Source organism: Urocitellus parryii, chromosome 4 (genome assembly GCF_045843805.1).
Source record: "Urocitellus parryii isolate mUroPar1 chromosome 4, mUroPar1.hap1, whole genome shotgun sequence".
Taxonomy (NCBI): domain Eukaryota; kingdom Metazoa; phylum Chordata; class Mammalia; order Rodentia; family Sciuridae; genus Urocitellus; species Urocitellus parryii.
Genome location: NC_135534.1, coordinates 143,514,124 through 143,527,731, shown reverse-complemented (window position 1 = coordinate 143,527,731; position 13,608 = coordinate 143,514,124). Strand labels below are relative to the sequence as shown.

Genomic DNA, 13,608 nt, shown 5'->3' with positions numbered 1-13,608 from the left:
TGAATCATTTCTGTTACACTCTATATTTCTTTTCTCCTTAATTTTTCTTTCCTTCATGAAATGACATGCAGACAACTACATAATGCTTAAATGAACGTTTAAAAATCATATCCATAAATAGCTGTAGTTTTGTAATAGCATGTATTCAGTTCATATTTATAAGCATCTTAAATTTTCTTCTGTTTGGAAAGTTCCATGAATAAAGGTTTCTCTTAATTAGTTTATTGTGTGATGATTTTGTTTACTGTTTCTAACATTTGCTATATTATGGAATGGTAAACATATAGTAATTAATTGTTACTTTGAATGGGTGAATGAACAAGTGCATAAAATGTTTTTTCTTCTGTTTATTCAGTATCTGGTGTTGGCCAGTGCATCTGAGAATTTAGGGACCTTCTAAAATAGTACTATGAGGGTTGGGTTAGAATCCTTTTCAGTGAAGATAAGGCATCCATAATAGAATTCTTTATATTGGGTCATGGGTCTATATTAAAAATTTCCCAGAATTCCTTATGAAGTTTTGTTTCATTTAATTTTTAAATTTTAATTCCTTTATTGTGTTGAGTTTGACAAACAGGGACAGAAGTAAAACTGCTATTAGCATGTGTACAAAAAGTTTCACCTTGAATATTTAAGGAATTAAGTGTGTAGCATTATCTTATTGGCTTAAGTTGGTTTAGAGGCAAACAAAGTTTTAGGGGACCAAAAAGACTAAGTAAATAAATGAATAAAGTAGACTGTTAGAAGATGTGCCATTAGGTTTAGGGGATGGAACAGAGAGACAAAGAAAGCGGGGGGCAGGGAGGGAGAGACTGAGGGGAAGGGGACCGTTAGATGATGTGCCATTCTTGTCTTTTCCAGAGTTAACTTTAGAGATTTACAAACAGAACAAAGGAAAACCAGAACCCACTTGTTCAATAATAAGTGAATCAATTCAGCAAATTATTGGAAATTCTACTGGCTGTTAGGCATTTCCTGGCAGGTTAAGGATTTAAGCAATGGATAAGACAAAAATTGCCCAAGATGAGTGATTTGGGGAAAAGAGAAGCAAACTAGCAAAGAGTAACATGTTAGGCAAGATTAATATATCACAAGAGGAATATTCAAAGCATAGGTCCTATTAGAAAAGGAAATTAGAGGAATCACTGCTCAACTGTTACTGATGAAGAAATAGAAAAATACTAATGAGAGTTTTACAGATGGTCTAGACTTTCCAAGCATAGGGAAGATTTTTTTAAAATGGATTTTTAAAAATGTTTATAGGTCTATAATTTGGGTATATTAATCCATATTAATTATAATTTGTATTTTTTTTTTTATGGATGATTTTGTATTCCAGGGACCTGCGGATATTTTAGAAAGATTAGAACACATGGTATTATATAGCAGAAAGCAAAAGTATATGACTGAAGAGATGGAGAACTTACCACAAAGAGTCTTTAATGCATGATATACAGTTTGGATTTTCTTCTGTAGGCAACAAGGAGTCAGTAAAGGATTCTAAAAGCAGTATGACTCTTGGGAGGTGAATTCAATGTGGAGCTATTCTCTAAAGTATAGGAAATATATTAACTTGGATGGGGTAGTGGTGGAAGTAGGTTTGGAAAAGTCAGTTCATTCTATTTAATAAATGGTTTTGAGTTTGAGGTACCACTGGGAAAGCATTTGGAAATTTAATGCTAGAGTCAGGACTGAACTTTTGAACAATATCTGCATCACATAAATCTGGAATTAGCTGTCATACCCTGTTGGTGAGACTCATTAGAGTTTGAAAAGATGACTCTTAAATAATATTCCTAAAGTAGCAGCTTTAATCAGTACTTATAGAAATTAGGAGAGGGCTGGGGCTACACCTCAGTTGGTAGAGTGTTTGCCTTGCATGCGCAAGGCCCTGGGTTCAATCCCCAGCACCACAAAAAAAAGAAAAAAAAATTAGGAGAAAAGTGAGCTTTTGAAATTTTTCTCCCCTCTTTTTATTTGCTTTATTCCTCCATTTAGTTTTTAAATGACGGTAATTGTCTTTTTTTATTTTTATTTTTCTATTAAAAAGGTTTGGAAAAGATCTGATGTTTATATCTCCAAAGGAGGAAAATAAATGCATCCAATGCCATGGATATTAGTTTTCTAGTCATATGCCTTGAATGAGTGAAGCTTCCATTTTATTTTCTCTTTTACTCTCCATTAAGAATTTGGTGAGAGTCTTTGATATTTTATTTTTCACTACAGAGTATTATTTGTTGCATATACATACCTATTATTGATCCTGTCTGTTTTGGAAATATCAAAAAATCTGGATATAAAACAAAATTATCTCTAAATAACATTCTCAAAGACATTGTCACAGGAACAGTGTGTATTTAGAAGGTAATTTTTTAGAACAACTAGATATTCATAAAATTGCATGTGCCAACTTTATTGAACTTGAAGCTGTTTTCTAAGGTGAAGATAATTAACTTGGTGGGAGGAGTCAATTCATTTTTTACCTGTCAGTATAAATATTCACTGACTGTGAAGGTGAAGAGGGAAATATGTTTAATCTTCAGACTTTGGTCTCAGTGTAAAATGATATTCAAAAATTTCTTCATGGGACATTACTACTTTATTTGATTATTTTTCTAATTCAGCACATCCAGAATGTCCAGAATTCAAAATGTTTTTATAGTCTGTTAACATAAAACTTTGGAGTATTCTTTTAATAAGATAGGGATTTGTTTCTCTATACCAAGAGAAAGTGTTTGTAGTTAACAGTGTGCAGACTTCTGAGAGGGACCAAAGCAGGCACAGCTGGTCAGTTCTAAATTAAAGTAGATATTTTATCTTTTATGGTTGTACATTTTAAAAAGTATGAATCTGACAAATAAACTATTGTTCTCCTTGTGAAAAAATTTAGTAAGCATTTGAAAAGCTCCTGGAGGGGCTCAGGATGTGGCTCAAGCGGTAGCGCGCTCACCTAGCATGCGTGCCGCCCGGGTTCAATCCTCAGCACCACATACAAACAAAGATGTTGTGTCTGCCAAAAACTAAAAAATAAATATTAAAATTCTCTCTTTCTTAAAAAAAAAAAAAAAAAAAAAAAAAAAGCTCCTGGAGTCTGATTTTGAAATTTGTGTTTTTGTCATTTTCATTAGACATTTCCTTCATTTTAACTTTGATTATGAAGAAGTTACTGATCTCTGCTCTTTTGGGGGCTTATGTTAAAATTGGAAATCAACCACCCATCTTTATAAATTTACTTTTGTGTTTTTAAGCTGAACCTAATACTAATTGTGATGTTATTCTCATCTAATTTAAATTTCTGCATTCCTAATAAGGTTTAATTATCACTAAATAATTCCAAGAGAAATAATGTCCATTGAGATAGAGCACTAACAGGAAGCTTCATTCTATCTGCAAACCCATTCCAAATGAATGAAATCAAACCCACATGTAAATGGAATCCTAGAGTGAATTAATATTTATACATTGGCTGATTGGTTCTTTTTAAAATTTTTCTTTTTGATTCTGAGGATCAACCTAGGTCTTGTGCATGCTAAGCACATTCTTTATCACTTTGCTGTGTCCCTAGCTCCTGACTCCTAATGTTTTTATATTACCTCTTTTATCTTGGGAGGAGAAGTAAAATAAATACAGAAATTTCAAGGGTATTTGTAATGTATCTATGCATCCATTTATCATTTATCTTTGGAATAATAAGCTACTTGGAAAAGTTTCAGTTCTTCAGTTGTTTTTCTTTTTCTGCTGTGAAAGTGTAGTATTTGAAAAACTCATAAATTATATTTCAAGATTGGAAAGACTGTTGAGAGTCAACAACAACAAAAAACTGCTATAGTTTGTTGAAGCAATAACCAAGTAATTTTCTGCCTTGATCTGCTCATTCACCCACTTTTATGAATGTTACATAGGAAGTATTTTTTATACAGGAAGCTTTTTTATAACTTGTCTGTCATTTATATGCATTTCCTTATGATATACTGGTTAATCCTTATGCTTATATATTTTGATAAGAGTCTCAGAGATATTTTTCTTGGTTAATTGATATATTTCACAGAATTTTCAATTATTCATGTGGATTTTTTTCCTTTTAGAGTTGATCTCTCTAATGTATTAGATCTTCATGCCTTTGATAGTCTCTCTGGAATAAGGTATGTTTTCAATAATTTGGTCATTTTTAAAATGTAATTTCCATTTATTCTACAGTTATAGGGATTATTTATATTGATTTAAACTTTCTGTCATTCCTTTGGCATACAAGATCATTCTGTGTAAGGGTGTGGGTATATGAGTGTGTATTTGCTTTTTTGGGGATTGAATACAGTCCCTCACACATGCTAAGCAAGTGTACCACCACTAAATTTTCTCCCAACCATTTTTTAAAAATTTAATTTTGAGGCTCAGTTGCCAAGTTGCCCAGTCTTCCCTCCAACTTATGATCCTCCTGCCTCAGCCTCCCATGTTGCTGGATTTATAGACATGTGCCACCATATCCAGCACTATATGATCATTGTTAATGAATTATGTCCTTGAAAGTGTTGTTAATTGGTTGTTTGGAAATCACAATGCATTTTCCTGTGAAATTAAAGTGTAAATGATGGTGAACCTTAGAGATTCATTGTTAATATTTCTATGCCAACCACTGTTCTTTTCATAATGTTCTTTCTTTGGGAAAATACATGATATACACAGAAAATTTTAGCTTGGGTGTTCATACAAACATTTCCCTTTCCTTTAGTGATGGGTGAGCTTTATGGGAGAAATCTTTCTGATAAGGGAGGGAAGAAAAATTGTTTGTTTTTGAACATTAGTATTTTTTAAATTGTGGTAAGAAGATACAGCATGAGGTCTACCCTTCTAGCAAATTTTTAAGTATACAATACAGTATTGTATTGTAGGCAGATCTCTAGAACTTACTGAAACTTTATACTCATTAATAACAGCACCTGGTCTGGAGGTGTAGCTCAGTGGTAGAGCGCTTGCCTAGCATGTGTGAGGCCCTCTCCCTCTACACCCTGGCAATCACTATTCTAAACTCTGTTTCTATGGATATTACTGTTTTACCTACCTGTTGTAAGTGGAATCATGCAGTATTTGTCTTTCATTGTCTAATTTATTTCATTTAGCATAATGTCCTCAAGGTTAATCCACGTTGTCACAAATGGCAATATTTTCTTCTTAATTTTTAAGCCTGAATAATATCTCATTTAATGTATGTACCACATTTACCTTATCCATTCATCCTTGGTGAGCATTTAGATTGTTTTCACATCTTAGCTTCATGAATAATGCTTGCAATGAATATCTTTTTTTTAAGAGAGAGAGAATTTTAATATTTATTTTTTAGTTTTCAGTGGACACAACATCTTTTTATTTGTATGTGGTGCTGAGGATCGAACCCAGGCCACACGCATACCATGCGAGCACGCTACCACTTGAGCCACATCCGCAGACCCAATATCTTTTTAAATCCCTGTATATGTCATATAAAAGATCACAAAAATGTACAGCTCTTTAGGTATTTTGAATTAATGAGGCAGTTTTGCTTACAGTTAGGTGTGGTGCATAGTTCTCTAGTTGTGACTCAAATTCCAATTCATGTATATGTAATTTTAACACCCATGGTTTTAAAACCAGTTTTATTTTCAACTGTTTTTTTTTCACCCTGTCTTACTCATATTTTGAAAGTAGCATGTAAAGCAGTTGGATAATAGAGCATGATAATATTTTATTGGATCTCTTTACCCTTATGCATTAGAGAATTTAGATTCACATTTAGTGTGGTTAAAAAAAATATAGTAGTTTTGGCACCTGGAAGTGTGAGACAGGCAGGGCATTTATCTCTTCCTCAGTTTGAAAACTGAAAGTCAAAGAGATGAACTTGTCACTCTAGAAGTCAAGACTAGAACTAGTTATTGTAGATGTCAGCTTATCATTTGAGAGCTATTTATTTCATCTATATCCTTTAATGTTGGATTTTTAAGAGTAACTGAATAACAGGTTAAAGTACGGACATTTCCAGGTACCTAGACGAAATCCACATCTGCTTTTTGGTTCCAGTTAGTAGAAAGGTAGGAAAGTTTGGTGTATTTAAATTACATATGAGCAATTGCTAAATTGCCAAGGTTAGCCCCGAACTTGTTATCCTCACACCTTAGCTTCCCAAGTCACTGGGATTATAGCCGTGGCCAGCACATCTGGCACCTTACTTGTTGTTTTATAGGACATATAATTATGTCCTTTCAAGACACTCCTGTACAAAGTTCTAACATGTTTCTTTAGTGCTGTGAGCCATTTTCTCTGATGTCAGTCATCAGGTACTTAGTATCTTTTTTGTTCAATAATGATTGAGTATATAATCATTCAGAATTTACTGATTTTTTTTCCATACAAAGCCTTTGTGTTTCTACTTTAGAAATAAAACCCACCCTCCCCCCATTAAATGATTATGGCCCTAAGCTAAATTTAGTTTTAGTCATTACAAAATGGTGTTTTCTTAGTACTGGCTTTACTAGGGAGATGACTGGCTGAGGCTGTCTCCTAATTAGATAATTTTGTCTTTTGCTACCCATTTCTGAAATGGACAGAAGCGTAACCCATCCTAGGTTTTTATTTTTCAGGTCCATTACTTTTCTTCTTTTTATTCCAGAACTACTGTACATTACACATGAATATTTAATGACATTTCAGCAGTGGGCCATGTTCCTTTTTTCTTACCCTTCACATCTGGCTTAGAACTGTATTATTTTATTTGAGGCCATGGGCTGTTTTGGTGGTTACAGATTTTTTTTTTTTTTAAGAGAGAGAGAGGAGAGAGAGAGAATTTTTAATATTTATTTTTCAGAGTTCGGTGGACACAACATCTTTATTTTTACTTATTTATTTATTTTTTTATGTGGTGCTGAGGATCGAACCCACCGCCCCGCGCATGCCAGGCAAGCGCATTACCACTTGAGCCACATCCCCAGCCCTGGTTACAGATCTTGTAATATTTAGAAGTGTTTTTATTTGGGGAAATGAAAGAATATTGTTTTAAGTTTGCCTCATTTTTTCCTTTTTTTTTTTTCTAAATACTAGGTATTGAACCTAAGTGTACCTTTATCAATCAGCTATATACTCATTCCATTTTATTTTTTTGTTTTTTAAGATAGTGGTTTACTAGATCGTGGAGGGTATCAATAAAATGCTGAGGTTGTCCTTGAACCCACAATCAATCCTGCTGAGCCTTCTGAGTCACTGAGATTAGAGGCATGCACTACCATGCTGGCTTAAGTTTGCCTTTCTTAAACTAATTTTTCTTTGTTGAGCCTAAGAGCTTGCAAATTGTCATTTAATATCAAACACTAAAATACTTCTTGGTTGAAATTACTGTTTTTTCTTTTATGTATTTTATTCCTTAGTAGTTTGTTCCTAAGAAAAGGACTATAATGTGAAATTATTTCCTGTTTTGCTATTTGAGCTAACATTTTTTAATTTTTCATTTCTACTCATGTCTTGCTATAATTTGCTGTACTTAGAGGTATTTTCTTTAAAGCATTTAGTTGTTGATATTAATCTGTATTTTTACCTAGAGAAATAGAAAAGTTGTGGGACTGGGGATATAGCTCAGTTGGTTTAGTGCTTGCCTTGCATGCACAGGGCCCTGGGTTCTATCCCCAGCACCACCAAAAATAAAAAAAGAAAGGAATAGAAAATTTGTTTATTCCATCTAACTATGAAAAGAACTAAATTAACTGTTTTTTACAGAACAAAATGGTTTACATATAGAACACCAAACTTTTAAATTTATACACTTTTATTAGTATAGAGTCTGAAATTGTTACAAGATTATTAGTAAACATGCAAAATGGGGATTCTGATTCACGAATTTCATGAATTTTTGGTAACTCACTTATCCAATAGACCAGAGCACATTATCCTTTGTTTTTATTATAGAGAACAAATTAAGGATCCAAAATTCTGAGACTTACTAGAAACTGAAACATGTTCATTGTTAAATTTTTGATGTTTTGCTTGCATATGAAATTGTATGCATTGTCCAAAAACATTAAATATTGGATGTATGAAAAACATGAGTTTTCAATGGTTTTCTAACCTCATTCTACACTTATAAGAGAATTATAGTGCTTTAGGGACACTTAAAGAAGTAACTATTTAATGTGATCCCACCATTAGAGGTAAGGACATTGTAGAACTTTTCTTTGTGTTTAGCTGCTAACCAGGAGAATCCTTTCCTGAACAACCGGCTGGGAAGGATTTAATTTGACACTTTTCCTAGTGAGACCCCCCCATGAGACTTATTCCCTCCAGTAGCTCCTATAGGCTCTTTCTCTTTCCTAAACTTGCTGTTCTTGGAGGCAAAACATCTGCAAGGTTTTAAGTCCCTCCTCCATCTTGTCCCCATCAGTCTCTAAATGTATGCTACAGTTGTTATGGTTGTAATTTGTTATGCCATATTGATCTTCTGACTCTTCATATTGGGACAATGCATTGTTAAGATTCTGATCTTGTTTTCTCTTGACCAGTAACTGTGTATAGGTTTATATTTATGGATACTTCTTGTTTTTAAATAAATTGATATGTATTTGTATATGTATATGTTGTTTATCTTAAGTTGTTCCTATGGGAAAATTTTGATAAGGAAAAATTTACCTTTCTTTCTTTAGCTATCAGCATTGTTTTCAGATAACAAAGCATAGGGAAAATTAAGGAACTTTGAACAGTATAAAACTGTTATTTATATTTGCCTAAGCTCAAATAGGACGTATTAAGAAATGTACTGACATATTTAACACCTAAAAGAGTGTTGCTGAAAAATCAGTCTTTATTATGTGTTTGTTTATGTGTGTGAATATATGTACATATAAGGTAATTATTAAAGACTATCTATTCTGGCTCAGGGGTAGAGTGCTTGCCTACCTTGTTGTGGGATGCCCTGGGTTCCATCCCCCAGCACCACGGGAAAACAAACAACTTTTTTCACTTATATCTACTAAAATAAGTGAATAATATGCAAAATTGAAACTGTGGAATAGATTCAATTATGGTAAATCTCTTCCTTATTTGGCTTTGTTTCTCTGAGTAATGTATAAGGTCAAATCAGAAACATATTGATCTCTGAACTTACAATCACTTATTCTTAGTTTGCAGAAAAAACTTCAACATGTGTCAACCACACAATCTCACCTTGATCAGGTAAAAAAACATCTTAAGTGTCTCTTTCACTTAGTTGGTCATGTTTAAAATTTTTTTAACACATTAACAGGAATTCATCAAACCATTGTTGTTTAGAATCTTAGGACATCCTACTTTCTGGCTTCTCTTTTGTCACAGTATGTTTTGCTCAGTTCTTATGATGGAAATTTCTCCTTTAAAGCATCCTGAGGGCTTTATCTACAGTCTGTTTTTAACTATTTTGAAATAACTGATTAAGTAAAAATCTTGTATAAGCAAGACTTATTTAAACAAAGTCGACTTTGATTTTCACCTTTAAATTTGAACTCTGTATTTTTCATGATCTAAAATTCTAATCCTTGATGTGGATATTTAAGATGCTATAAACAAACCTTACATATATATTTTCACTGTATTCATGTTTTTTTTAAGCAGATCATAGATGGTAGAGCTTTAGAATAATTCCTCATTCCATTTAACACCCATACCCACACCTACCCAAAGGCTGTCTGGCAGTGATTACTCAGTTGAGTCATTTTCAGTTTCCGTAGGGCCACGTTAATAGCAGCCTCTAGTTCATTTGTCTGTATTTTTGCTATGTTTATGTGGAGCTATACCATCATGCTTGTGGCACCTTTCTTTGTGTTGTTTATCTTAAGTTATTCCTAGGAGAAACAACTTTAAAATGAATGACTAAAAGAAGTACAAGTCCTTGCTAGTGACATTTTTGGGAAATATTGACTTTTTATGATAACAATCATAAAGATGAACTTGAAACACATTCTTCTTGAGCTTGTGAATGAAGGACATTATACTAGAAATCATAAGGAATTTAAAAATGAAGAAAGTACTTACTTACATGAACCTTTATAATGGCTAATATCTACACCCATAGTATCTTGATGGTACCCCATGCTGGCATTTATCCTGCCTTGTAGTGTAGGTTGAAATAGTTTATATAAATTAATTAAATATAAATTCTTCATTGCTTAGCACAGGAGTTGGTGTGAAGGAGGTACTCAGTGAATTATTTGTTAAAAGAATGAGAATCAGTGATTCTCAAATGTAGGTATTCGAAATCACTTATAGAGCCTTTAAAAAAATTTAAACATACTTAATAGTTTCTGCTCCTCAAATTTTTAGGAATAGGACTTAGATATGCATATTAATATGTATTTTAAACATTTTATTACAAACATTTTCTATTTGGTACACAAAAGTAGAAATAATAGTAAAATGGACCCCATGTATGCATCATCCAATTTAAATACTATTAGTATATTGCCAATTTTATTTCATCTATCCTCCCAGTATTTTTTATTGGAATTTTAAAAAGTATATATGGAATTTAAAAAGTATATATGGTTGTTTTCAGACATAACATAGAAGCAGAAATACATAGCGAACCTGTATGTACTCATCCCCCTGCTGGAGTGTATTAAAGCAAATTCCAGACATTATGTCATTTCACCAGTAAATAGGGCATGTCTGTTTTTTATAAAAGCTCTCTTTTATTATTCTGTGGTAATGGGGATTGAGCCCAGGGTGCTCTACTACTGAGCTTCATCTCTAGCCCTTTTGTTTTATTTTATGACAGCTGCACAGGCTGGCCTCAAGTTTGTTGTAGTCCTCCATTCTCAGCCTCCCAAGTAGCTAGGGTTATAGGCATGTGCCACTTGCCCAGCTATTTTTATAAAAACTCTACAGAAGAATCTGAAGCTATTTCCTCCTTTAAGTATGTAAACATAGGGCAAAATATAATATTGCAGAAAAAGGGCTATGTGATTTGAAGATATGAACAGTGTCATTTTGTTAGTGGATCTGAGGTATAGAGAAAGAAATCTCTCTCTTCTTTATCCATCACTAAGTTCACGGCTGAGGTCCTAATAATAACAGAAGACGGATTAACAAAAGAAAACCCATCATTTAATTAAATTTACATGCCATGGAAGCCTTCATAATGAAAGCTTAAAGAAATGGATAAACCTGGATATTTTTTTGTGTGTGTATGAGGTTTGATGAAGAGTGGCAGAACATCATAGTATAATGTCATACCCAGGCAAAAAGGGACAGCAGCTGGAGTGTGGAAATGTAGATGTTGAGTTTAAGCACATCAGTGGATTGTTTTCCAGATGAAGAAAACATGAATAAGTTTATTACATACTGTGGATTGTTTGCAAAAGAGTAAAAAACTGAGAAATACCCTGGTGGATTAAAAAAAAAAGAAAGATGAAATGAGCAAACATAAGTTATTCTTAAATCTTATTTTTGAGTCATTTCCTTTTGTAGGTTTTAGTTTTCTGAATTATTACCTCACTTACCTGCTTTCATGTCTCCAGACATAGGAAAAAGAGATTAATTTTAGATTCAAAATAAAAATAAACTAAAAAAAGTCTGAAGTTGGAATACGTAGGATAACCTACGCATGGGTTATTGAAGTTTTATCCCTGAGTAATATTTAATGTAGTTCTCTGTTTTCCCCCTCATGATTTCCTTATTTGCTCACATAAGGAGGACCTAGGGAGTGAAGGGTAGGAAGGTAGGCTAGAAACCCCAAGTGACAATTTATGTTTAGTTTATTATTAGAGGCAATTATGAATTCTGAGTTTTGACTCTCATCAGATAGCACTGGGAATTTATGGTTTTCGTCTTGCTAAGAATTTTCTAATATGAGAAGAGTCTACTGATTTAGAAAACCATAGTTCTAAAATATAGATTGCCCTCCTTGAGCACCACTATGTATCATCTTAATTTTAAAAATCTTTTTTGTTTCACACTGGAGTTAATTGTACCCCCTATTAGTCATATCTCTAACCTATAAAAGAAAAATATCATCATAAAATCTTTAATAATAAGTTAAGACTGTATTGAATCCTAAATTGAGACAATCTCAATATTAAAAGCTGAGTTATCCAACTTGAATAAAATACATCATAAAACTTTGAAGACTTAATTACTATCTTTTGAAACTGACAAATTGTGCTTCATTTGGCCATCTTTTGCAATATATTTTGGCTTGCTCATATTTTGATATGGAAATATAAGTATTTGTAGTGATTTCTTTAAATGAGGAAAGAAAATGTCATTTTGCTTAAGTGTAATAGTATTACTTTAAATTATATAGAAAACCAATAGTTTAAAAACATAGTCTATTTATTAAGATTTTTTTAAAGTATTTTTATTACTTTGCTTAAAAAAACACTTTGCCTGAGATCTACTTATTTAACAAAATTTCAAGTATATTATACAGTGTAATTACCTGTATGTACACTATTATACAGCATACCTCTAGAACTTATTCATTTTATATGACTGTAACTCATTGAATAGCAGCTCCTCATTTCCATGCCTTCTCATTACCTGGTAACCACTATTATATTTTCTAATTTCTATGGGTTTGGACTGTTTTAGACACTTGATAAAAGTAGAATCATGCTTAGTTTACTTAGCATAATATTTGCAAGATTCATCCATATTGTTGCATATGACAATTGTTTTCTTTTTTGATGCCAAATAATATTCCATTGTATGTAGATACCACATTTTCTATATTCACTTATTGATTGACATTTGTTACTACCTTTTGATTGACATTTGTTACTACCTTTTAGTTATCTGACAAGTATAGTAGACTCCCCCCCATCATAATCCATTGTTTTGTTTTCCATAGTTTCAGTTACCTATGTTTAGTTGCAGTCCAAAAATATTTAATGGAAAATTCCAGAAATAAACAGTTCAGCAACTTTAAATTGTATGCAATTAAATGAAATTGCATGAAATCTGTCACCATCCAGCTACGGCCTGCTTGGGATGTGAATCATCCCATTGTCCAGCATATCCACTCTGTTGAGTGCTGATTAGTCACTTCTTAATATCTTAGTTGTCAGATGAGCTGTCACAGTATCATAGTGCTTATTTAACCTAATAATGGCCCCAGAGCACAAGAGTAGTGATGTTGATGATTTGGATTGACAAAGAGAAGCTGTAAGGTGCTTCCATTTAGCAATAAGGTGAAAGTTATCATAAGGAAAGAAAAAAAATTATATGATGAAGTTGCTAAGATCTGTGCTAAGAATGAATCTGTGAGTGAAATAATGAAGAGGGAAAAAGAAATTTGTGCCAGTTTTACTGTCACACCTTATACTACAAAAGTTATAACCATAGTACATGACAAGTGCTTTTTTAAGATAGAAAGGGCATTAAATTTGTGGCCCAGTACTATCTGCGGTTTCAGGCATGTATACCAGTGGTCTTGGAATGTACTTCCTGTGGATTACTGTGGACTCCTCTAAGTCTTTTTTAATTGTTTCATGTTTTAAAGTCCAACTTGAAACTTTTTTCTTAAAAAGTTGACTTGTATGCCTCCTGTTTAAGCAAGAAAGCACATTCTACTTTTCTATTACTGACAAGAGTGGAAACTAGATGTCCCTGTCTTTGTGCTTA

At 32.8% G+C, this 13,608-nt stretch overlaps 1 protein-coding gene across 1 annotated transcript in view; it reads left to right on the top strand.

Annotated features, from left to right (window-relative positions):
- LOC113178149 (zinc-regulated GTPase metalloprotein activator 1B) overlaps nt 1-13,608 on the top strand; it is a 42,201-nt gene that overhangs the window by 24,194 nt on the left and 4,399 nt on the right. Inside the window, exons 10-11 of the mRNA XM_077797832.1 lie at nt 4,086-4,142; nt 9,135-9,186. Coding sequence (XP_077653958.1) covers nt 4,086-4,142; nt 9,135-9,186 — 109 coding nt within the window. The remainder of the gene's footprint in view (nt 1-4,085; nt 4,143-9,134; nt 9,187-13,608) is intronic.